This window comes from Pan troglodytes, chromosome 17 (genome assembly GCF_028858775.2).
Source record: "Pan troglodytes isolate AG18354 chromosome 17, NHGRI_mPanTro3-v2.0_pri, whole genome shotgun sequence".
NCBI classification, from domain to species: domain Eukaryota; kingdom Metazoa; phylum Chordata; class Mammalia; order Primates; family Hominidae; genus Pan; species Pan troglodytes.
In genome coordinates this window covers 46,029,412-46,056,088 of record NC_072415.2, presented here as the reverse complement: position 1 = coordinate 46,056,088, position 26,677 = coordinate 46,029,412, and the positions used below count along the sequence as shown (strand labels likewise).

Sequence of the window (26,677 nt, the reverse complement as noted above, 5' to 3'; positions counted from 1 at the left end):
AGTCAGCCAGGCTTCCCTAAGGAGGTGACATTTGAGCAGACACATGAAAATGATCTTTTCTGCACACCTGGGACTGTTAACTTTCAAAGTACTTTCATCTCTACTGCCTCACTTCATCCTAACAATGGCTTAAGGTGGGAAAATTGTGGAAACTTTTGAAAGTCTGAGGAGCGGAGGTCTATAGAAGTTGAGGCACCATGGGGTTCAAGGATTCACCAAGGTCACGCCATTGATTGGTGATAGAGCTAAAAACTAGCAAGCCAGGTTTCCTTGCTTCCAGATCCAATCTAAGGACATAGCAAGCTATTAGGGTTTTTATTTAATACAATTGGATTAATTATGCTTTTGAACATGCAGGACTAAGGCTGAATGTTTGGGCAGAGGCTGGACAGCTGGCTTTATGTCCTCCTCAGCCTCCTTAAGAGGATCCTGGAGCCCATTTCTCCTGCTGACCTGGGGCTACTGCAGTAGGTTTCTGCTAAAGGCTGATGACCCCTGCTTTCCATACATGAGCAAGTCACCCGTAAGTGCAGTTCATGGGCTGTTTTGATGTGTGCAAGGGTAAGCTAGGGTTCCTGTTCTCTACGAACCAATTCAAAATGTAATACCTTTTCCATGTTTCTTCTTTGCATTCCTTTGAGAGTTTGAACTTTGTTTGATCAAATGACAAGGACGGCCAAAAAATGTTGACAACCAGCTTGAAATTTTTTCTCCACAATCGTAAGTACTTACTCTGGCAAAAGAGAGAGAGAAAGAGTGAACTGTTACATAGTATTTATTTAAATAATAATCTGAATTGCAAAAAGTTTGATTACAAAATAAAATAAAACAAAACATTGCATGAGCCCTGAAGGCAGCCTGAAGTGACAGATGCTGCAAGGAGATTTCCAAGGCAGGAAGACCTGCCATCTGGGGCTTATGTGAAGCTTTCAGACCAAATAAAAATCTTCAACATTTCTCCTGGAAAGACCTTTTTACTATTAATTATTGACACAGAGAACCACAAAGCTTAGAATTTGAGAACTTCCAGAGTGATATGTTGCTTTCAGAAGCCCTTGAATCCAGAAATGTGTCCTATTTTTTCACTATGGGCCTGATTGAAATATCTTCTCTCACATGGACTGACGTGTTTGGTTTGTAAAATGAACACTGTGCCTGTGAGTTACAGATATAAGTACTGCATTTATCAATCTGGTGTTTGAAAACTCAAGAATCCTCTAGAATTTTGTTTATCCAAAATGTATTGTTCTGACTGAAAATGTGCTAAATGAATGTGTAAGTTGGTGACATTGGTGCAAGTACTGGTAAGAAGATGTAGAGTGTGCTTCACTCTTTAGCCTCCAAGGCATCCTGGGACCAGTGCCCAGGATGCTCTACTGTGTCAAGCACAATCATCACATCATCACCTTTGTGCTTTCCTGGGGGTATAGCCCTTCACACTCCCAGAGTGATCCTCTGCCTATCACCCAGAGCACTAATGACTGGGGTCCAACTTGGATGTAGCTTTAGCATTTAACATACCATTTCCTGCCTTGCATGATAGCATATGTTCAGGGCAGTGCACAAAGACGTGCAATATGGTTTGATACCATGCAGTATCACCATCTACTGAGCACAGACCTACCCACTAATGAGTGCATTGTGTTAACTGGTAGGCAATCAGCACTTTGAAAGTTTTTTATTATACATAAATCTTTAGTGAAGTGTTATATAGTTAACTGTTTTAGTATATGGGCGGGGGTGAAAGGGGAATTGGTTGGGGCTTAAGATAGGATAAATTTCCCAAGATTGGAAAATTTGCTATTCCACATGTATTCAGGTACAGATAAGATTAGATAACAAGGGATGCAGACATTTGATTTATTCAATAAAAAGACTTAGAAACATGTATAATCAATAAACAAAATAGCAATGCTATTACATTCAATCCCACTTTACATTTCCTAGAATTCAGTAGATGATTTATCATCAGCAAACCAGATTAGATAATAACCCATAATATGGGTATATAATCTATGAGTTATCACCTGAAAGCTAGGCTTTAGAAACCTGAGAGATGTCTTGATAACCCCCCTCACCCTCAGCCTCCTTAACCAATCATCAGCTAGTTCAGGTTATTCCATTTCCAGAATACATACCTGCAGCTTCCTGACTTGGACCAGAGAGAACTCTGACCCTGGTCCAAGCCTCCATCTTGTCTCACCTGTGTTGCTAACACAGGTGCTTATGTGGCCTTCCTGCTTGCACCCCTTCCCCCTTCCAACCACTCCACAGGCACCAGCTGGTCTTCTCAACATGCAAATCAGGTCTTTTCCCTCCCTATGAGGCCTCCTCTGGAGTGTTGCAGTGCCCTCCAGACTGTTCCTTCTGTGTCACCTTTTCTTCCCACCCCACACTGTCCTCTTGACACTGTCCCAGGCTCTGAAGGGAACAACATGGGCATTCTAGTGGGAGGGACTAAAGATCAATAAACAGATATATATTAACTTGGAAACAACAAAGGCAAAGGAGATGAATACAAAAGGGGAAATGAAGAGGGAGAGGTTCTTTTCTGTGGGTAGTCATGTGGCCCTCTGAGAAGGGGGCTTTTGAACAGAGACCTGTTGGAGATGAAACTGACAGAGGTGAGGGAACAGCCCTGTGGAGGTATAACTAGGGGAAGAGCACCAGGCAGAGGGAACAGCAAGTGCAAAGACCTGAGAAGGGAGCATGCTTGGGAGGTTTGAAGACCAAAGAGCCAAGAGTGTGGTTAGAGAGAAGCATGCAAGGGAGAAATGGGCAGCAACTGGACTGAAGGGTAGCAAAGGATAGATTGCATAGGGCATTACCCTATTCCCCCTCTGTGCCAGCCTGTCAATAAAGCTGAGATTTTCACCTGCTTCAGAGTCTCACCTGTCAGCACAGACCCTGCTTTGGCGAATCTGAGTCCGTTCACTATTTTCCTCAAGAGGCACCTCTATAGGCTCCATCCCTAATGAACAAAGGTTAAAAACAAATTTATCGTTATGTAAAAACAACAGCTACTTGACTTCAAAATATACTACAAAGCTATAGTAACCAAAACAGCATGGTACTGACATAAAAATAGACACATAGACCAATGTGACAGGATACAGAACCAAAATATAAATCCACACATTTACAGTCAGCTGATTTCTGACAAAGGTGTCAAGAACAAACATTGGAGCAAGAAGAGTTCTCTTCAATAAATGATGCTGGGAAAACTAGATAACCATATGCAGAAGAAGAAAACTAGACCCCTATCTTTCACCATATACACAAATCAACTCAAAATGGATTAGAGATTTAAATCTAAGACCCCAAATTATTAAACTACTAGAAGAAAACATTGGGGAACTGCTTCAAGACATTGGTCTGGGCAAACAATTTTTGGATGAGACCTCAAAAGCATCAGCCTCAAAAGCCAAAATAGAGAAACAGAATTACAGCAAACTAAAAAGCTTCTGCACAACAAGGGAAACAACAGAATGAAGAGACAACCAACAGAATGAGAGGAAATGTTTGCAAAGCATCCATCCAGCAAGGGATTAATAACCAAATAGGAAATCAACAACTCAACAGTGAAAAAAAACAAGTAATTCAATTTTTTTAAATGAGCAAATAATCTGAATAGATATTTCTTGAAAGAAGACATGCAAATGGCTAATCAATTTTTTTTTAATGTTCAACATCACTAATCATCAGGGGAATGCAAACCAAAACCACAGTGAGATCTTACCCCAGTTAGAATGGCTATTACCAGAATGACAAAAAATAACAAATGCTGGTGAGGATGCAGAGAAAGGGGAACTCTGACACACTGTTGGTGGGAATGTGAATTAGTACAGCCATCATGGAAAACACTACTGAGGTTCTTCAGAAAACTAAAAATAAAAATACCGTATGATCCAGCAATCCCACTTCTGGGTATTTATCCAAAGGAAAGGAAAATCAGAGGAAAAAAAGAACAGTGGATAGGAGACAGGACTAATGTACAGCTCCCAGTTAGACAGACAGAACAGCATGTAGAGACTCACACTGTGAACTTTTGCTGCATGAACCACTGCAGGAACATATCAGGAAAACTGATAGAATTCACAGACACTTTGAAAGAAGCAGCTTGCTGCTGCAAACACAAGATGGCCAAAAATTTGAGTTCCCAAAGTGTGAGAAGGTGAGAAGTTGGTCTCCGAACACACATCCCCATTGGGGAACCTGAAAATCCAGATGACAAGGGAAGGATTTACCCTTACCTAGAGCTGAAATGGATTTAGGCAGCCAAGCAAAATATAAAAGTAGAAGCAGCAGCAGGAAGAGCCCTGTAGGGACTCCTGGTCTCCAGCTTGAACCCCAGGAAAGCCATTCCTGGACTTATCTCACAGGGGTTCTTGGGGAAGGGAAGGCAGCCAGTGGAATTGGAGAGGGGCCACAGGGTGAAGGAAGCTCCTAGCTTGACTTTGTAATGATTTTAACTGAGCACAAACTTTCCTAAGTAGAATGCAGAAGAGGAGACAAATGGGAAGTAAAGATACAAGCGTAGAAGCTGCAGCCAACTGTCCTGGCAGGCAGGGAGGAGCAAGGCCTGAGAGCCCTGCTTGCTTTCTCAGCAGGAGGCTTGTAACCTGGGGCAAGATCTCAGCCCTGCTTACCAGATGCCTGTACAGAAACCTCAGTGCTGCTGGGGAGGCACAGTGGGAGTGAGACTGGCCTTGCTGGCTGTGTGGGAGCTGGGTGAGGTCTTTCAATGCCAGCTTTCCCCCATGTCTCTGGAGACCTATTTGACACAGCAGAAACAGCCATAATTCCCCTGGGAACATAACTCCATTTGCCCAAGAACCAGCCCCCCACCCCCAGAGTGGCCACAGCAAGTCCTGCCCAAGGAGAGTATGATCTCAGACCCACCTAACCTGCCCCCACCTGATGGTTTCTCTCTACTTGCCCTGATAGCCAAAGACAAATGACATGATCTCTTGGGAGCTCTATGGCCCTGTTCATTACCTGAGGAACCCAAGTACCTATCCTAGCCAAGGCAGGGCAAAATTATATCCCCCTTCTACTGCTGCAGCTGGTGCTCTCTTGAAAGCAGCACCTTCTGGCTGGAGGCCAATCAACTCAAGCCATTACAGCAACTCATAAGAGAACAACTCTGCTCCAAAGAAGGAGAAAACAACAGCTAATTTCACCACCTGCAACACCCTGGTTAACCAGAGGTCCTGAGTCTGTCCACGTGACAACTTCACTGCTAGCATAACCAGCATTTGAGAAAACCACCACACTAAACAAAACTACAACCAAGGACTAAAACCAGCACACTAAAACAAAACTACAACCAAGGACTCCCAACAGAGTCCACTTTACTCCCCGCCACCTTCACTAGAGCAGGTGCTGGTATCCATAGCTGGAAGACATGAAGATGAATCACATCACAGGACTCTTTGCAGACAGTTCTTAGCACCACCCTGGAGCCCCAGAATCCTGCTAAATGGCTAGAACCAGAAAGGCAATAACAATCACTGCAGTCTGGCTTTTTAGAAGCCGTATCCTTAGAGGAAGGGGGAGAGCACCACATCAAGGGAGCACCCCTGGGACAAAAGAATGTGAATAGCAGCCCTTGAGTCCCATATCTTCCCACAGAAACAGTCTACCCAAACGAGAAGTAACCAGAAATGTCATTCTGGTAATATGATAAAACAAGGTTCTATAACACCATCAAAAGATCACTCTAGCTCTCCAGCAATGGATCTAAACCAAGAGGAAATCTCTGAATTGCCAGAAAAAGAATTCAGAAGGTTGACTATTAAGCTACTTAAGGAGGCACCAGAGAAAAGTGAAAACTAATTTAAAGAAATTTAAAAAAATACAGGATATGGATGAAAAAGTCTCCAGAGAAATAGATATCATAAAGAAAAGATGATCACAACTTCTGGAAATGAAAGACACACTTAGAGAAATGCAAAATACACAGGAAAGTTTTAGCAATAGTATTGAAAAAGTAGAAGAAAGAACTTCAGAGCCCAAAGACAATGCTTTCAAATTAACCCAATCCAAAAGACAAATAAAAAAGAATTTTAAAAAATGAACAAAGTCTCCATGAAATTTCGGATTATTTTAAATGACCAAACATAAGAATAATTGGTGTTCCTGAGGAAGAAGAGAAATCTAAAACTTTGGAAAACTTATTTGAGGGAATAATCAAGGAAAACTTCTCTGATCTCACTAGAGATCTAGACATCCACATATAAAAAGCTTAAAGAACACCTGGGAAATTCATAGCAAAAGGATTATCACCTAGGCACATAGTCATCAGGTTAGCTAAAGTCAAGATGAAGGAAAGAATCTAAAGAGCTGTGAGGCAAAAGCATCAGTAACCCAAAAGGAAAACCTAACAGATTAACAGCAGATTTCTCAGCAGAAACCTTGCAAGTCAGAAGGGATTGGGGTCCTAACTTCAGCCTCCTTAAACAAAATAATTATCAGCCAAGAATTTTGCATCCAGTGAAACAAAGCTTCATAAATGAAGGAAAGATAAAGTCTTTTTTAGAAAAAGAAATGCTGACAAAATTTGTGACTACAATCCAGCACTACAAAAAAAATGGTAAAATAAGTCCTAAATCTTAAAACAAAACTTTGAAATACACCAAAAATAGAACTTCCTTAAAGCATAAAGCTCACACAGCTTATAAAACAATAACACAATAAAAAAAGGTATTCAGGCAACAACTAGCATGATGAATAGAACAGTACCTCATATCTCAATAGTAATGTTTGAATGTAAATGGCCTAAATGTTCCACTTAAAAGAGGAAGAATGGCAGAATGGATAAAAATCCACCAACCAAGTATCTACTGTCTTCAAGAGACTCACCTAACACACAAGGACTCATATAAACTTGATGAAAGGGGTGGAAAAAGATATTCCATGAAAATGGAAACCAAAAGTGAGCAGGAGTAGCTATTCTTATAGCAGACAAAACAAACTTTAAAGCAACAACAGTTTAAAAAGACAAAGAGGAATATTATATAATAATAAAAAGAACAGTCCAACAGGAAAGTGTCCCAATTCTAAATCTATATACACCTAACACCGGAATTGGAGTTCTCAAATTTATAAAACAATTGCTACTAGACCTAAGAAATGAGATACATGACAACACAATAATAGTGGGGGACTTCAATACTCCACTGACAGCATTAGACAGGTCATCAAGACAGGTCAACAAAGAAACAATGGACTTAAACTATACCCTAAAACAAATGGACTTAACAGATATTTATGAAAATTCTACCCAACAACTGCAGAATATACATTCTTTTAACTGGCACATGTAATATTCTCCAAGATGAACCATATCATGACCATAAAACAAGTCTCAATACATTTAAGAAAATTGAAATTAGATCAAGTACCCTTTCAGACCACAGTGGAACAAAATTGGAAATTAACTCCAAAAAGAACTCTCGAAACTATACAAAGACATGGAAATTAAATAATCTGCTCCTGACTGATCCTTGGGTCAACAATGAAATCAAGATGGAATTTAAAAAATTCTTTGAACTGAACGATAACAGTGACACAACCAATCACAACCTGTGGGATACAGCAAAAGTACTGCTAAAAGGAAAGTTCATAGCAGTAAATGCCTACATCAAAAAGTCTGAAAGAGCACAAATAAATAATCTAAGGTCACACCTCAAAAAACTAGAGAATAAAGAACAAATCAAACCCAAACCAAACAGAAAAAAAAGAAATAACAAAGATCAGAGTAACACTAAATGAAATTGAAACAAACAAAAAACAACACAAAAGATAAATAGAACAAAAAGCTGGTTCTTTGAAAAAATAAACAAAATCAATAGATCATTAGTGTGATTAACCAAGAAAAGAAGAGAGAAGATTCAAATAAGATCAATTAGAAATGAAATGGGCAATATTACAATTGAAATCACAGAAATACAAAAGATCATTCAAGGCAACTATGAACACCTTTATGCACACAAACTAGAAAACCTAGAGAAGATGGATAAATTCCTGGAAATATACAACCCTCCTAGATTAAACCAGGAAGAAATAGAAACTATGAACAGACCAATAACAAGTAGCGAGACTGAAATGGTAATAAAAAAACTGCCAACATAAAAAAAGTCCAGGACCAGATGGATTCACAGCTGAATTCTGTCAGACATTCAAAGAAGAACTGGTACCAATCCTACTGAAACTATTTCAAAAGGCAGAGACAGAGGGAATCCTCCCTAAATCATTCTATAAAGCCAGTATCACCCTAATACCAAAACCAGGAAAGGACATAACAAAAAAAAAAAAGAAAACTACAGACAAATATCCCTGATGAATATAGATACAAAAATCCTCAACAAAATCCTAGCTAACTAAATTCAACAGCATATCATAAAGATAAGACACCATGATCAACTGGGTTTCATACCAGTGATGCAGAGTTGGTTTAACTTACACAAGTCAATAAATGTGATATGCCACATAAACAGGAGTAAAAACAAAAATCATGTGATTATCTCAATAGATGCAGAAAAAACATTTAACAAAATCCAGCAACGCTTTATGATTAAAACCCTCAGCAAAGTTGTAGCCAGAGCAATCAGACAAGAGAAAGAAATAAAGGGCATCCAAATCGGTAAAGAGGATGTCAAACTGTCCCTGTTTGCCAATGATATAACTGTATACCTAAAAAACCTTAAAGACTCATCCAAAAAGCTCCCAGATCTGATAAATGAAGTTAGTAAAGTTTCAGGATACAAAATCAATGTACACAAATCAGTAGCACTGCTACACACCAACAGTGACCAAGCTGAGAATCAAATCAAGAACTCATTCCCTTTTACCACAGCTGCAAAAAAAAATTAAAATACTTAGCAATATACCTAACCAAGGAGGAAAAGATACCTACAAGGAAAACAACAAAACACTGCTGAAAGAAATCATAGATGACACAAACAAATGGAAACAAATCTGATATGGTTTGGCTCTATGTCCCCATCCAAATCTCATCTTGAATTGTAATCCCCACGCATAAAGGGAGGAAGGTGATTGGATCACAGGGGCAGTTTTCCCTCTGATATTCTCATGACAGTGAGTCCTCATGAGATCTGATGGTTTTATAAGTGTTTGGAAGTTCCTCCTACCCCCTTCTCTCTCCTGCCACCATGTGAAAAATGTCCTTGCTTCCCCTTCACCTTCCACCATGATTGTAAGTTTCTTGAGGCCTCTCCAGCCATGTGGAACTGTGAGTCAATTAAACCGCTTCCTTTATAAATTACCCAGTCTCAGATATTTCTTTATAGCAGTGTGACAATGGACTAATACAGTAAATTGGTACCAGGAGTTTGGGGCATGGCTACAAAGATACTTGAAAATGTGGAAGAGACTTTGGAACTAGGTAATGGGGAGAGGTTAGAACAGTTTGGAGGGCTAAGAAGACAGGAAGATGTCAGAAAGTTTGGAACTTCCTAGAGACTTGTTGAATGGTTTTGACCAAAATGCCGATAGTGATGTGGACAGTGAAGTCCAGGCTAAGGTAGTCTCAGATGGAGATGAGGAACTTGTGGGGAAGTGGATCAAAGGTCACCTTGCTATGCTTTAGCAAAGAGACTGGTAGCATTTTGCCCCTGCCCTAGAGATCTGTGGAACTTTCAACTTGAGAGAGATGATCTGAAATTGGAACTTATATTTAAAAGGGGAGGGTAGCAGAGCATAAGAGTTTGGAAAATTCACAGTCTGTGCTATAGAAAAGAAATTCAACGCTGCTGTAGAAATTTGCATAAGTAACCAGGAGCCAAATGTTAATTGCCAAAGCAATGGGGAAAATTGTCTCCAGGGCATGTCAGAGATCCTGGTAGCAGCCCTTCTCATCACGGCCGGGAGGCCTAGGAGGAAAAAAATGGCTTCGCGGGTCAGGCCCAGGGCCCCACTGCTGTGTGTAGCCTCAGGATTTGGTGCCCTGCATTCTGGCCACTCGCAATCCAGCTGTGGCTAAAAGGGCCAAGGTACAACTTGGGCTATTGCTTCAGAGGGGGCAAGCCCCAAGCCTTGGTGGCTTCCATGTGGTATTGGGCCTGTGGGTACACAAAAGTCAAGAACTGAGATTTGGTAACCTCCACCTAGATTTCAGAGGATGTAAGAAAATGCCTGGATATCCAGACAGAAGTCTGCACAGGGGTGGATCCTTCATGGAGAACCTCTGCTAGAGCAACACAGATGGGTAATGTGAAATTGGAGATTCCACAGAGTCCCCACAGGGGCATTGCCTAGTGGAGCTGTGAGAAGAGGGCCACTGTCCTCCAGAACCCAGAATGATAGATCCACCAACAGCTTACACTTTGCACCTGGAAAAGCCCCATCACTCAACTTCAGCCCATGAAGAAGCTGCCCAAGGCCATGGGAGCCCACCTCTTGCATCAGTGTGATCTGGATGTGAGACATGGAGTCAAAGAAGATCATTTTGAACCTTTAAGATTTAATGCCTGCCCTGCTGGATTTCAGACTTACAAGGAGACTGCAGAACGTTTGTTTTGGCCAATTTCTCCCATTTAAAATGGGTATATTTACCCAATTCTTGTACCCCATTATATCTTGGAAGGAACTAACTTGTTTTTTTTTTGACAGGCTCCTAGGTGGAAGGGACTTGACTTGTCTCAGATGAGACTTTGGACTGTGGACTTTTGAGTTAATGCTGAAATGAGTTAAGATTCTGGGGACTTTGTTGGGAGGAGCCAAGATGGCCGAATAGGAACAGCTCCAGTCTACAGCTCCCAGCCTGAGCGATGCAGAAGACGGGTGATTTCTGCATTTTCATCTGAGGTACCGGGTTCATCTCACTAGGGAGTGCCAGACAGTGGGTGCAGGTCAGTGGGTGCGCACACCGTGCGCGAGCCGAAGCAGGGCGAGGCATTGCCTCACTCGGGAAGCACAAGGGATCACCCCTTTCCTAATCAAAGAAAGGGGTGACAGGCGGCACCTGGAGAATTGAGTCATTCCCACCCGAATACTGCGCTTTTCCGATGGGCTTAAAAAACGGCGCACCACGAGATTATATCCCGCACCTGGCTCAGAGGGTCCTACCCCACGGAGTCTCGCTGATTGCTAGCACAGCAGTCTGAGATCAAACTGCAAGGCGGCAGCGAGGCTGGGGGAGGGGCGCCCACCATTGCCCAGGCTTGCTTAGGTAAACAAAGCAGCCTGGAAGCTCGAACTGGGTGGAGCCCACCACAGCTCAAGGATGCCTGCCTGCCTCTGTAGGCTCCACCTCTGGGGGCAGGGCACAGACAAACAAAAAGACAGCAGTAACCTCTGCAGACTTAAATGTCCCTGTCTGACAGCTTTGAAGAGAGCAGTGGTTCTCCCAGTACGCAGCTGGAGATCTGAGAACGGGCAGATTGCCTCCTCAAGTGGGTCCCTGACCCCTGACCCCCGAGCAGCCTAACTGGGAGGCACCCTCCAGCAGGCGCACACTGACACCTCACACTGCAGGGTACTCCAACAGACCTGCAGCTGAGGGTCCTGTCTGTTAGAAGGAAAACTAACAAACAGAAAGGACATCCACACCAAAAACCCATCTGTACATCACCATCATCAAAGACCAAAAGTAGATAAAACCACAAAGATGGGGAAAAAACAGAACAGAAAAACTGGAAACTCTAAAAATCAGAGCACCTCTCCTCCAAAGGAACACAGCTCCTCACCAGCAACGGAACAAAGCTGGACAGAGAATGACTTTGACGAGCTGAGAGAAGAAGGCTTCAGACGATCAAATTACTCTGAGCTACGGGAGGACATTCAAACCAAAGGCAAAGAAGTTGAAAACTTTGAAAAAAATTTAGAAGAATGTATAACTAGAATAACCAATACAGAGAAGTGCTTAAAGGAGCTGATGGAGCTGAAAACCAAGGCTCGAGAACTACGTGAAGAATGCAGAAGCCTCAGGAGCCGATGTGATCAACTGGAAGAAAGAGTATCAGCAATGGAAGATGAAATGAATGAAATGAAGCAAGAAGGAAAATTTAGAGAAAAAAGAATAAAAAGAAACGAGCAAAGCCTCCAAGAAATATGGGACTATGTGAAAAGACCAAATCTACGTCTGATTGGTGTACCTGAAAGTGATGGGGAGAATGGAACCAAGTTGGAAAACACTCTGCAGGATATTATCCAGGAGAACTTCCCCAATCTAGCAAGGCAGGCCAACATTCAGATTCAGGAAATACAGAGAACGCCACAAAGATATTCCTCGAGAAGAGCAACTCCAAGACACATAATTGTCAGATTCACCAAAGTTGAAATGAAGGAAAAAATGTTAAGGGCAGCCACAGAGAAAGGTCGGGTTACCCTCAAAGGGAAGCCCATCAGGCTAACAGCAGATCTCTTGGCAGAAACCCTACAAGCCAGAAGAGAGTGGGGGCCAATATTCAACATTCTTAAAGAAAAGAATTTTCAACCCAGAATTTCATATCCAGCCAAACTAAGCTTCATAAGTGAAGGAGAAATAAAATACTTTACAGACAAGCAAATGCTGAGAGATTTTGTCACCACCAGGCCTGCCCTAAAAGAGCTCCTGAAGGAAGCACTAAACATGGAAAGGAACAACTGGTACCAGCTGCTGCAAAATCATGCCAAAATGTAACGACCATCAAGACTAGGAAGAAACTGCATCAACTAATGAGCAAAATAACCAGCTAACATCATAATGACAGGATCAAATTCACACATAACACTATTAACTTTAAATGTAAATGGACTAAATGCTCCAATTAAAAGACACAGACTGGCAAACTGGATAAAGAGTCAAGACCCATCAGTGTGCTGTATTCAGGAAACCCATCTCATGTGCAGAGACACACATAGGCTCAAAATAAAAGGATGGAGGAAGATCTACCAAGCAAACGGAAAACAAAAAAAGGCAGGGGTTGCAATCCTAGTCTCTGATAAAACAGACTTTAAACCAACAAAGATCAAAAGAGACAAAGATGGCCATTACATAATGGTAAAGGGATCAATTCAACAAGAAGAGCTAACTATCCTAAATATATATGCACCCAATACAGGAGCACCCAGATTCATAAAGCAAGTCCTGAGTGACCTACAAAGAGACTTAGACTCCCACACATTAATAATGGGAGACTTTAACACCCCACTGTCAACATTAGACAGATCAACAAGACAGAAAGTCAACAAGGATACCCAGGAATTGAACTCAGCTCTGCACCAAGTGGACCTAATAGACATCTACAGAACTCTCCACCCCAAATCAACAGAATATACATTTTTTTCAGCACCACACCACACCTATTCCAAAATTGACCACATAGTTGGAAGTAAAGCTCTCCTCAGCAAATGTAAAAGAACAGAAATTATAACAAACTATCTCTCAGACCACAGTGCAATAAAACTAGAACTCAGGATTAAGAATCTCACTCAAAACCGCTCAACTACATGGAAACTGAACAACCTGCTCCTGAATGACTACTGGGTACATAACAAAATGAAGGCAGAAATAAAGATGTTCTTTGAACCCAACAAGAACAAAGACACAACATACCAGCATCTCTGGTATGTTGCATTCAAAGCAGTGTGTAGAGGGAAATTTATAGCACTAAATGCCCACAAGAGAAAGCAGGAAAGATCCAAAATTGACACCCTAACATCACAATTAAAAGAACTAGAAAAGTGAGAGCAAACACATTCAAAAGCTAGCAGAAGGCAAGAAATAACTAAAATCAGAGCAGAACTGAAGGAAATAGAGACACAAAAAACCCTTCAAAAAATTAATGAATCCAGGAGCTGGTTTTTTGAAAGGATCAACAAAATTGATAGACCACTAGCAAGACTAATAAAGAAGAAAAGAGAGAAGACTCAAATAGACGCAATAAAAAATGATAAAAGGGGATATCACCACTGATCCCACAGAAATACAAACTACCATCAGAGAATACTACAAACACCTCTACACAAATAAACTAGAAAATCCAGAAGAAATGGATAAATTCCTTGACACATACACTCTCCCAAGACTAAACCAGGAAGAAGTTGAATCTCTGAATAGACCAATAACAGGCTATTGAAATTGTGGCAATAATCAATAGCTTACCAACCAAAAAGAGTCCAAGACCAGATGGATTCACAGCCGAATTCTACCAGAGGTACAAGGAGGAACTGGTACCATTACTTCTGAAACTATTCCAATCAATAGAAAAAGAGGGAATCCTCCCTAACTCATTTTATGAGGCCAGCATCATTCTGATACCAAAGCCTGGCAGAGACACAACCAAAGAAGAGAATTTCAGACCAATATCCTTGATGAACATTGATGCAAAAATCCTCAATAAAATACTGGCAAACTGAATCCAGCAGGACATCAAAAAGCTTATCCACCATGATCAAGTGGGCTTCATCCCTGGGATGCAAGGCTGGTTCAATATACGCAAATCAATAAATGTAATCCAGCATATAAACAGAGCCAAAGACAAAAACCACATGGTTATCTCAACAGATACAGAAAAGGCCTTTGACAAAATTCAACAACCTTCATGCTAAAAACTGTCAATAAATTAGGTATTGATGGGACATATTTCAAAATAATAAGAGCTATCTATGACAAACCCACAGCCAATATCATACTGAATGGGCAAAAACTGGAAGCATTCCCTTTGAAAACTGGCACAAGACAGGGATGCCCTCTCTCACCACTCCTATTCAACATAGTGTTGGAAGTTCTGGCCAGGGCAATTAGGCAGGAGAAGGAAATAAAGGGTATTCAATTAGGAAAAGAGGAAGTCAAATTGTCCCTGTTTGCAGATGACATGATTGTATATCTAGAAAACCCCATTGTCTCAGCCCAAAATCTCCTTAAGCTCATAAGCAACTTCAGCAAAGTCTCAGGATACAAAATCAATGTGCAAAAATCACAAGCATTCCTATACACCAACAACAGACAAACAGAGAGCCAAATCATGAGTGAACTCCCATTCACAATTGCTTCAAAGAGAATAAAATACCTAGGAATCCAACTTACAAGGGATGTGAAGGACCTCTTCAAGGAGAACTACAAACCACTGCTCAAGGAAATAAAAGAGGATACAAACAAATGGAAGAACATGCCATGCTCATGGGTAGGAAGAATCAATATCGTGAAAATGGCCATACTGCCCAAGGTAATTTACAGATTCAATGCCATCCCCATCAAGCTACCAATGACTTTCTTCACAGAATTGGAAAAAACTACTTTAAAGTTCATATGGAACCAAAAAAGAGCCCGCATTGCCAAGTCAATCCTAAGCCAAAAGAACAAAGCTGGAGGCATCACACTACCTGACTTCAAACTATACTACAAGGCTACAGTAACCAAAACAGCATGGTACTGGTACCAAAACAGAGATATAGATCAATGGAACAGAACAGAGCCCTCAGAAATAACGCCACATATCTACAACTATCTGATCTTTGACAAACCTGAGAAAAACAAGCAATGGGGAAAGGATTCTCTATTTAATAAACGGTGCTGGGAAAACTGGCTAGCCATGTGTAGAAAGCTGAAACTGGATCCCTTCCTTACATCTTACACAAAAATCAATTCAAGGTGGATTAAAGACTTAAACATTAGACCTAAAACCATAAAAACCCTAGAAGAAAACCTAGGCATTACCATTCAGGACATAGGCATGGGCAAGGACTTCATGTCGAAAACACCAAAGGCAATGGCAACAAAAGACAAAATTGACAAATGCGATCTAATTAAACTAAAGAGCTTCTGCACAGCAAAAGAAACTACCATCAGAGTGAACAGGCAACCTACAAAATGGGAGAAAATTTTTGCAACCTACTCATCTGACAAAGGGCTAATATCCAGAATCTACAATGAACTCAAACAAATTTACAAGAAAAAAACAAACAACCCCATCAAAAAGTGGGCAAAGGACATGAACAGACACGTCTCAAAAGAAGACATTTATGCAGCCAAAAAACACATGAAAAAATGCTCACCATCACTGGCCATCAGAGAAATGCAAATCAAAACCACAATGAGATACCATCTCACACCAGTTAGAATGGCAATCATTAAAAAGTCAGGAAACAACAGGTGCTGGAGAGGATGTGGAGAAATAGGAACACTTTTACACTGTTGGTGGGACTGTAAACTAGTTCAACCATTGTGGAAGTCAGTGTGGCGATTCCTCAGCATCTAGAACTAGAAATACCATTTGACCCAGCCATCCCATTACTGGGTATATACCAAAGGACTATAAATCATGCTGCTATAAAGACACATGCAAACGTATGTTTATTGCGGCATTATTCACAATAGCAAAGACTTGGAACCAACCCAAATGTCCAACAATGATAGACTGGATTAAGAAAATGTGGCACATATACACCATGGAATACTATGCAGCCATAAAAAATGATGAGTTCATGTCCTTTGTAGGGACATGGATGAAATTGGAAATCATTATTCTCAGTAAACTATCGCAAGAACAAAAAACCAAACACCGCATATTCTCACTCATAGGTGGGAATTGAACAATGAGATCACATGGACACAGGAAGGGGAACATCACACTCTGGGGACGGTTGTGGGGTGGGGGGAGGGGGGAGGGATAGCATTGGGAGATATACCTAATGCTAGATGACGAGTTAGTGGGTGCAGCACACCAGCATGGCACATGTATACGTATGTAACTAACCTGCACAATGTGCACATGTACCCTAAAACTTAAAGTATAACAATAAAAAAATTTAAAAAAATTGATTTTGGGGTACTGTTGAGAAGGCATGATTGGTTTTGAAATGTTAAAAGACATGAGATTTGGGAGGGGCCAGGGGCAGAATAATATGGTGTGGCTCTGTATCCCCATCCAAATCTCATCTCAAGTTGTGATCCCTAGGTATCAAGGGAGGGAGGTGATTGGATCATGGGGACAGTTTCCCCCATGCTGTTCGCATGATAGCGAGTAAGTTCTTATGAGATCTGATGGTTTTATAAATGTTTGGAAGTTCCTCCTTTGCCCTTCTCTCTCTTGCCACCATGTGAAGAAGGTCCTCATTTCCCTTTGCCTTCCACCATAATTGTAAGTTTCCTGAGGCTTCCCTAGCCATTTAAAACTGTGAGTCAATTGAACCTCTTTCCTTTATAAATTACCCAGTCTCAGGTATTTCTTTATAGCAGTGTGAAAACAGGCTAATACAACAATACAAATGGACTAATGCTCATGGATGGCTAGAATCAATATTGTGAAAATGACCATGCTGTTAAAAGAAATACACAAATTCAGTGCAATTCCCATCAAAATGCCGTCATCATTATTCACAGAACTAGGAAAAAATGATCCTAAAATTCATATGGAAACAAAAAAACAGCCCACTTAGCCAAAGCAAGACTAAGCAAAAAGAAAAATCTGAAGGCATCACATTACCCAACTTCAAACTATAATACAAGGCTACTGTTACCAAAACAGCATGGCACTGGTATTAAAAAGCAGGCACACAGACCAATGGAACAGAATAAAGAACCCAGAAATAAAGCCAAATACTTACAGCCAACTGATCTTTGACAAAGCAAACAAAAACAAAGTGGGGAAAGGACACCCTATTCAACAAATGGTGCTGGGATAACTGGCCAGCCACATGTAAAAACATGAAAATGGATCCTTATCTCTCACCTTATACAAAAATCAACTGAAGATGGATCAAAGACTTAAATCTAAGACATGAAACCATAAAAATCCTAGAAGGTAACATTGGAAAACCCCTTCTAGATATTGTGGTAAGCAAAGAATTCATGACCAAGAACCCAAAAGTAAATGCAACTAAAACAAAGATAAATAGATGGGACCTAATTTAAAAAGCTTCTGCACAGCAAAAGAAATACCCAGAAAAGTAAAGAGACAATCCACAAAGTGAGAGAGAATATTTGCAAACCACGCATCTGACGAAGGACTAATATCCAGAATCTACAAGGAACTCAAACAAATCAGCAACAAAAACCAAATAATCTCATCAAAAAGTGGGCTAAGGACATGAATGGAAATTTTTCAAAAGAAGATATACAAATGGCCAACAAACATGAGAAAATGCTCATCATTACTAATTATCAGGGAAATGCAAATCAAAACCACAATGTAATACCACCTTACTCCTGCAAGAATGACCGTAATTTAAAAATTGAAAAATAATCGATGCTGGCATAGATGTGGTGAAAAGGGAACACTTTACACTGCTGGTGGGAATGTAAACTAGTAAAACCACTATGGAAAACAATATGGAGTTTCCTTAAAGAACTAAAAGTAGAACTACAATTTGATCCAGCAACCCTACTACTGGGTATTTACCCAGAGGAAAAGAAGTCATTATATAAAAAAGACACTTGTGCACATATGTTTATAGCAGCACAATTCACAATTGCAAAAATATGGAACCAGCCTAAATGCTCATCAGCCAATGCGTGGATAAGGAAAATATGATGTGGGTATACAAAGACACAAACACCATGGAATACTACTCAGCCATTAAAAGGAACTAAATAATGGCATTTGCAACAACCTGGATAGAGTTGGAGGCCATTATTTTTAGGGAAGTAATTCAGGAATGGAAAAGAAACATTGTATGTTCTCTCTTATAAGTGGAAACTAAGCTATGGGGATATAAAGACATAAGAATGACATAATGGACTCTGGAGACTTGCAGAAAAGGGTGGAGGGGAGTTGAGAGATAAAAGACTACCAACTGGGTGCAGTGTACACTGCTCGGGTGATGAGTGCACCAAAATCTCAGAAATCACACCTAAAGAACTTACCCATGTACCTAAACACCACCTGTTTCCCAAAAACTATTGAAGTGATAATAATAATAATAATGAAGGAGAGGAAAATCAGTATGTTTAAGATATATCTGCATTCCCATTTTTATTGCAGCACTATTCACAGTAGCCAAGTTATGGAATCAACTTAAGTGTTCATCAATTAATGAATGGATAAAGAAAATGGTGTGTGTGTGTGTGTGTGTGTGTGTAATGGAATATTATTCAGCCATAAAAAACAAGGAAATTATGTTATTTGCAGCAACATGGATGAGCCTGAAGGACATTATGTTAAGTAAAATAAGCCAGGCATAAAAAGACAAATACTGCATGTTCTCACTCATATGTGGGAATTTTTTAAGTTGATCTCATAGAAGTAAAGAGTAGAATAGTGGTTACCAAAAGCAGGGACAGGTAGGATAAAGAAGGGGATAGGGAGAGGTTGGTTAATGGGTACAAAATTACAGGTATATAGGAGGAATAAGGTCTAGTATTCTGTAGCACAATAGGGTGACTATGGTTAACAATAATTTATTAAATATGTCAAAATAGCTAGAAAAGAGGATTTTAAACATCCTCAACACAAAGAAATGATAAATATTTGAGGTGATGAATATGCTATATAATTACACTGATTTGATCATTACACTGATTTTATTATTACATATTGTGTGCATGTATCAAAGTATCACATTGTACACCATAAATATGTACAATTACTGTATCTGTTCAAAATTAAAAAGGAATAACTGTAAATCAAAGCTCATTATTATGAAATATACAATAATTTTAAGGTCAGGCATGGTGGCTCATACCTGGAATCTCAGCAATTTCAGAGGCCGAGGCAGGTGGATCGCTTGAGCTCAGGAGTTTCAGACCAGCCTGGGCAACATGGCAAAACCCCATCTCTACTGAAAATATCAAAAATTAGCTGGATGTGGTGGCAAATGCCTGTGGGCCCAGCTACTCGGGAGGCTGAGGTAGCAGGATCGCTTGAGGCTTGAGCCCAGGAGATGGAGGTTGCAGTGAGCTGAGATTGTGTCACTGCACTCCAGCCTGGGTGACACAGTGAGAACGTGTCTCAAAAAAACCAAAACAACAAAAAAAAGAATTTTAATGACACTAGAATTTGGTTGGATCAAGGAAGTGCCTGGGTCTTAGAAATCTTTTTATAACATGAAGACTTTCTTCATCATTATCAGTGCCACCAATAGTATGTGCACTGAGCAAGATTTTTATGGAAGAGCCTGAATGGGGGCGATCACATCCAAGGCCCCAGGGACACTCTGTAAATTATTTTGAAAGATTTCTGTACTTCTGGATCATCCACATCGTGGGTCATTGTTCTCTAAGCTACCTTCAATCCTTTAGAAATAGACAGACAAGCATGAAGGCTCATTCTATAAAGATATCAGCATAGAGTGTCAAATCTCATTAGCCTCTAGGAGTTAGCATCAAATTGGATTCCTGCATCAATCATCGTTATTGCTAAAAAACAAACAAACAAACAAAACAAACAAACAAAAAACTTACTATGTCAGTAGAGTTGGAAAGCTATTCTTTTTTCTATGTTATACACATCATATATATAAAGGAATGCATAACATGCATAGGTAACAGTTCAAAATAACAATAATTAATGTATGTTAATATCCTGGGTACTTGAACTTGAACAAGAATAATTTAATAACAATGGGCTATAATCACTCTCACTGATAAAAACAGACACAAACATCACTAAAATATTAGCAAACCAAACCCAGCAATGTATTAGAAAGTCATTGCCAAGTGTACTTTTTCCTTAAGATATCAAATATATAGCTCAGTTATAGACAATCTAGTAATGTAATACATCACATTAATAGCTTATGGGAAAAAATATGATAAACAAATACAGAAAAAGCGTTCAGTAAGAAATAAATTTAGTCATGATAAAAATTTTGGCAAAATAGGAAAAGAACTACTTTAGCCTGATAAAATAAATCAATCAAAAACCTACAATAAACATCATTCTTATTTTTGAAACTTCAGAAGCATTCCACTCAAGTTGGTAATAAAGAAGAATGTCTCCCATCAGTGCTCCATTCCTCATTATATAGGAAAGATTAACAAATGCAGTAAGACAAAAATTAACAGAAATAAAAATGAAAAAGAAAGGTACAAAACTATCATTATTAGAAGATGACATGGAAATCAGAACCTAATTGAAAGGCTCCTGAACCCCAGAACATGAAACCAGACTCACTGAAACTGGTAGGGAGATTTCCAGCACCATCTCCACAGACACCTGGCCCACAGTGCAGTGCCATACAATCAGGAAGAGAGCCCCTCACTCTCAGCTTCACTCAGGGAAGAGAAGGGGCTGGTTTGTGTGTCTAGCACCCCAACCTTTCCAAGAGAGCTCCCTAGAGGACTGGCTTCTGTCTTCTCAGTCTTAGAGTTCTGATGGGCCTGGCACAGTGAAGCCACTCGCAAGAGAATGGAGGTAGCATCTTGAGCTCCCCAGTGCTCATCACACCATAAGCAGATAGAAAACATAGTTGCCTGATTATCCTAAGGGAGGAAAGAGTTGGTAGTGACCCCCTGAATCTCTGGCCAATCTGATTGGTAGGGGTCTTCTTTTATGAGGCCAGTCGGTGAAGACTAGGAGAGTTGCTTGCTTTGTCTAATGCATAGACACAGGCTGGGCACAGTGGCTCATGTCTGTAATCCCAGCACTTTGGGAGACCAAGGTGGGTGGATCACCTGAGGTCAGGAGTTCGAGACCAGCCTGGCCAACATGGTGAAATCCCATCTCTAAAAATACAAAAAAATTAGCCTGGTGTAGTGGTGCACACCAGCTGTAAACCCAGCTACTCGGGAGGCTGAGGCATGAGAATCGCTTGAAACCTGGGGGCAAAGGTTGCAGCAAGCCGAGATCGTGCCACTGTACTCCAGCCTGGGTGACAGAGCAAGATGTCTTGAAACAAAGAGACAAACAAGTAATGCACAGACACCAACACAGACACTTGAGGAAAATGAAGAATCAGGCAAAGATGTTCCAAACAAAAGAACAAGATAAATTTCCAGCAACTGACCCTAATGAAACAGAGTAATATGGTTTACCTGACAGAGAGCTTGAAATAACTCTATAAAGACAGTCACCAAAGTCAAGAGAACGGTGCATGAACAAAATGAATAGTTCGACAAGGAAATAGAAAATGTTAAAAGTACCAGATAGAAATCATGGAGGTGAAGGACACAGTAACTGAACTAAAAAATTTATTATAAGAGAGGTTCAACAGCAGACTAGATCAGCAAAAGAAAAGATAAGTAAACTTGAAGACAGGTCACTGGAAATAATTCAGTCAGAGGAGCAGAAAGAAGTAAAAATTTAAAATGGTGAAGTAAGCCTAGGGGAATTATGAGACATCATCAAGTGGACCAATATATACATTATGGGAGTCTAAAACTTTGAAAAGAGTGAGAAAAGAAAAGAAAGCTTATTCAAAGAAAGAATGGCTGAAAACTTCCCAAATCCAGGAAGGAAATGGACATCCAAATTCAAAAAGCCCAACAGATACCAAATAACATAAATCTGAAAAAATCCATGCCAAGACACATATAATCAGATTGCCAAAAGTCAAAAGGAAGGAAAAAGGCAAGGGAAAACTGACTTGTCATACACAAGGGAACCCTCATAATACAATCAGTGGATTTTTTCAGCAGAAATTTTGTAGGCCAGACAAAGTAGAATGATATATTCAAACTATTAAAAGAAACAAACCTGCCAACAAGAATACCATACCAAGCAAAAGCTGAGAAAATTTATCACTACTAGACCTGATTTATAAAAAATGCAAAAGAAAATTCCTCAAGCGGAAACTATAGGACACTAAACAACAACACAATAGCATAAGAAAGCATGAAATTTGCTATAAAGTAAATATGTAGACAAATAAATAATATTATGTTACTATTGGTAGTGGGTAACTCATTTTTAATCCTAGCATAAAGGTCAAAAGACAAAAATATTTAAAATAGCTACAAAAATATGTCAAAAATAAGTCAAAAGACAAAAGTATTAAAGAATAACTACAAAAATAGGTTAAAATATATGCAGTCCACAATGGCTAATGCTTGTAATTCCAGCTACTAGGGGGCTGGGGCAGAAGGATTTCTTGAGGCCAGGAGTTTGAAACCAGCTTGGGAAACATGGCGAGATCTCATCTTTTTTTTTTCTTTTTCAACTTTTAAGTTCCGCGGTACAAGTGCAGGTTTATTACATAGGTAAACTTGCGTTATGGGGGTTTGTTATACAGATTATTCCATCACCCAGGTATTAAGCCTAATACTCATTAGTTATTTTTCCTGATCCTCCCCATCCTCCCACCCTCCACCCTCCTGTAGGTCTCAGTGTCTATTGTTCCCCTCTATGTGTTCATGTGTTCTCATCATTTAGCTCCCATTTATAAGTGAGAACATGTGGTATTTGGTTTTCTGTTCCTGTGTTGGTTTGCTAAGGCTAATGGTCTCCAGCTTCATCTATGTCCCTGAAAAAGACATGATCTCATTTTTTTTATGACTGCATAGTATTCCATGGTGTATATGTACCACATTTTCTTTATCCAGTCTATTATTGATGGGCATTTAAGTTGATTCCATGTCCTTGCTATTGTGAATTGTGTCACAAATGTACGTATGCATGCATGTGTTTTTATAACAGAATAATTTATATTTCTTTGGGTATATACCCAGTAATGGGATTACTGGGTCAAATGGTATTTCTGTCTTTAGGTGTTTGAGGAATCACCAGACTATCTTCCACAATGGCTAAACTAATTTACAGTCCCACCAACGGTGTATAAGCATTCCTTTTTCTCTACAACCTCATCAGCAACTGTTATTTTTTTACTTTTTAATAATACTCATTCTGACTGGTGTTAGATGATATCTCATTGTGGTTTTGATTTGCATTTCTCTAATGATCAGTGATGTTGAGCTTTTTTTCATATGATTGCTGGCTGCATATATGTCTTCTTTTGAAAAGTGTTTGCTCATGTTCTTTGCCTACTTTTTATGGGGTTGTTTCTTGTAAATTTGTTTAAGTTCCTTATAGATGCTGGATATTAGACCTTTGTCAGATGCACAGTTTGCAAAAATTTTCTCCCATTCTATAGGCTGTCTGTTTACTCTGTTGATCATTTCTTTCGCTGTGCAGAAGCTCTCTAGTTTAATTATATCCCATTTGTCAATTTTTGCTTTTGTTGCAATTGCTTTTGCTGTCTTCATTATGAAACCTTTGCCCTTGCTTATGTCCTGAATGGTATTGCCTAGATTGGAGAGAACTCATCTTTTTAAAAGTTTTAAAAATTTAGTTGGGCATGGGCCAGGCACAGTGGCTCACACCTATAATCCCCATAAAGGTTTGGGAGGCCGAGACAGGCAGATCACCTGAGGTTAGGAGTTCAGGACCAGCCTGGCCAACATGGTGAAACCCCATCTCTACTAAAAATACAAAAATTAGCTGGGTGTGATGCCATGCACTTGTTATCCCAGCTACCCGGAAAGCTGAGGGAGAAGAATCTCTTGAACCCAGGAGGCAGAGGTTGCAGTGAGCTGGGATCATGCCACTGCACTCCAGCCTGGGTGACAGAGCGAGACTCCATCTCAAAAAAAAAAAAAAAAGTTAGCTGGGCATGGCAGCACATATCAGTAGTCCCAGCTACTCGGTAGGGTAAGGCAGGAGGATCACTTGAACCCAGGAGTTCAAAACTGTAATGAGCTATGATCATGTCACTGCACTCCAGCCTGGGCAACAGAGTGAGACCACATCTCTTAAAATATATACATATGTGTTAAAAGATACAAATATGGGCCAGGGGTGGTGGCTCATGCCCATAATTCCAACACTTTGGGAGGCCAAGGAGGATGGATTGCTTAAGTTCAGGAGTTCAAGACCAACCTGAGCAACATGGTGAAACCCTGTCTCTAAAAAAAAAAAAAGCAAAAATTAGCCAGGCATGGTGGCATGTGTCTGCTTAGGACTTAGCTTAGGACTTAGCTTAGGACTACTCAGGAGGCTTAGGTGGGATGATTGCTTGAGCCTAGGTGGCAGAGTTTGCAGTGAGTCAAGATCACACCACTGTACTCCAGCCTGGGCAACAGAGCAAGACCCTGTCTCAAAAAAAAAAAAAAAAAGATACACATTATGAATAGATGTAAATCCTGACAACCATACGTAAAGTATGGGGAGCAAAGCTTAAAGTGTAGAATTATGTATGTGATTAAACTTGCTGTCAGCTTAAAATAGGCCGTTATAACTCTAAGATATTTTATGTAAGCCTCGAAATAACTACACACCAAAAAAAAAAGAAAGAAAAAACCTATAGAAGTTACACAAAAAGGAAAAGACAAAGGAATTAAAGCCCATCAATATAAAATATCAACAAAACACAAAGACAGCAAGAGGTGAAAAGACAGACAAAAGAACTATAAGACTAACAGAAAACAACTAGCCAAATGGCAATATTAAATCCTTATCAATAATTACTCTAAATGTATTTGATTAAACTCTCCAATCAAAAGACTTAGAGTGGCTGAATAAAAAAAGAAGCATAAAAAGACATAAAAAAAAACCCAACTGTATGCTGTTTAAAAGAAACTGACTTTAGGTTTAAGGATATACGCAGACTGAAAGTAAACAGATGGAAAAAGATATTCCATGCAAATGGTAACCAAAAGAGAGTAGGAGTGGCTATAATTATATCCATTAAAATGGACTTTAAGTCAAAAACTGTCACAAGAGATAAAGAAGGACATTTTATGATGATAAAACGATCAATCCACCAGGAGTATATAACAATTATAAATATATATGCACCCAACATCAGAGCACCTAAATACATAAAGCAAACATTGACAGAACCGAAAGGAGAAATAGACAGCAAAACAAAAATAAATTCAATAATGGACAGAACATGCAAACTGAAGATCAATAAGGAAAAGGAGGACTTGAATCATACTGTAGACCAAATGGACCTAACAAACATACATAAAACGTTTCACCCAACAGCAGAAGAATACACATTCTTCTAAGGCACACACGGATCTTTCTCCAGGATAGATCACGTTAGGTCTTAAAACAAGACTTAAAAAAAAAAAAAAAAGACAATGAATTTAAAAAGACTGAAATCATATCAAGTTTCCGACCACAATGAAATGAAACTAGAAATAGTAGCAGCAAGAAAATGGAAAAATTCACAAATATGTGGAAATGAAACAACACACTCTTAAATGACCATTTGATCAAAGAAGAAAATTTTAAAAATTATAAAATACCAAAGACAAATGAAAACATAAAATATCAAAATTTATGGGATATGGCAAAAGCAGTACTAAATAGTAAGCTCATGGCAGTAAGTGTCTACAGTAAAAAAGAAGAAAGATCTCAAACAACCTAATTTTACACCACAAGGAACTAGAAAAAGCAGAACAAAGTAAACCCAAATTTAGCACAAGGAATGAAACAACAAAGTTTGCAATGGAAATAAATAAAATTGAAAAATGGAAAACATTAACAAAACTAAGTTGGATTTTTGAAAAACAGAACTGACAAGCTTTTATCTAGACTAAGAAAAATAGAAAACTTGCCGGGCACGGTGGCTCACGCTTGTAATCCCAGCACTTTGGGAGGCCAAGGCAGGCAGATCACGAGGTCAAGAGATCGAGACCATCCTGGCCAACATGGTGAAACCCTCTCTCTACAAAAAGTACAAAAATTAGCTGGGCATGGTGGTGCACACCTGTAGTCCCAGCTACTCGGGAGGCTGAGGCAGGAGAATCACTTGAACCCAGGAGGCGGAGGTTGCAGTGAGCCGAGAT

At 39.7% G+C, this 26,677-nt stretch overlaps 1 protein-coding gene across 3 annotated transcripts in view; it reads right to left on the bottom strand.

The window, feature by feature from the left end:
* Positions 1–26,677, bottom strand: part of MOCOS (molybdenum cofactor sulfurase) — an 81,003-nt gene that overhangs the window by 16,829 nt on the left and 37,497 nt on the right. For all 3 annotated transcript variants that reach the window (XM_512097.9, XM_009433903.4, XM_063795614.1), the window contains 2 exons: positions 2,893–2,971; positions 609–733 (listed from right to left, as the gene is read on the bottom strand). In XM_512097.9, the coding sequence (XP_512097.3) occupies positions 609–733; positions 2,893–2,971 (204 nt within the window). The remainder of the gene's footprint in view (positions 1–608; positions 734–2,892; positions 2,972–26,677) is intronic.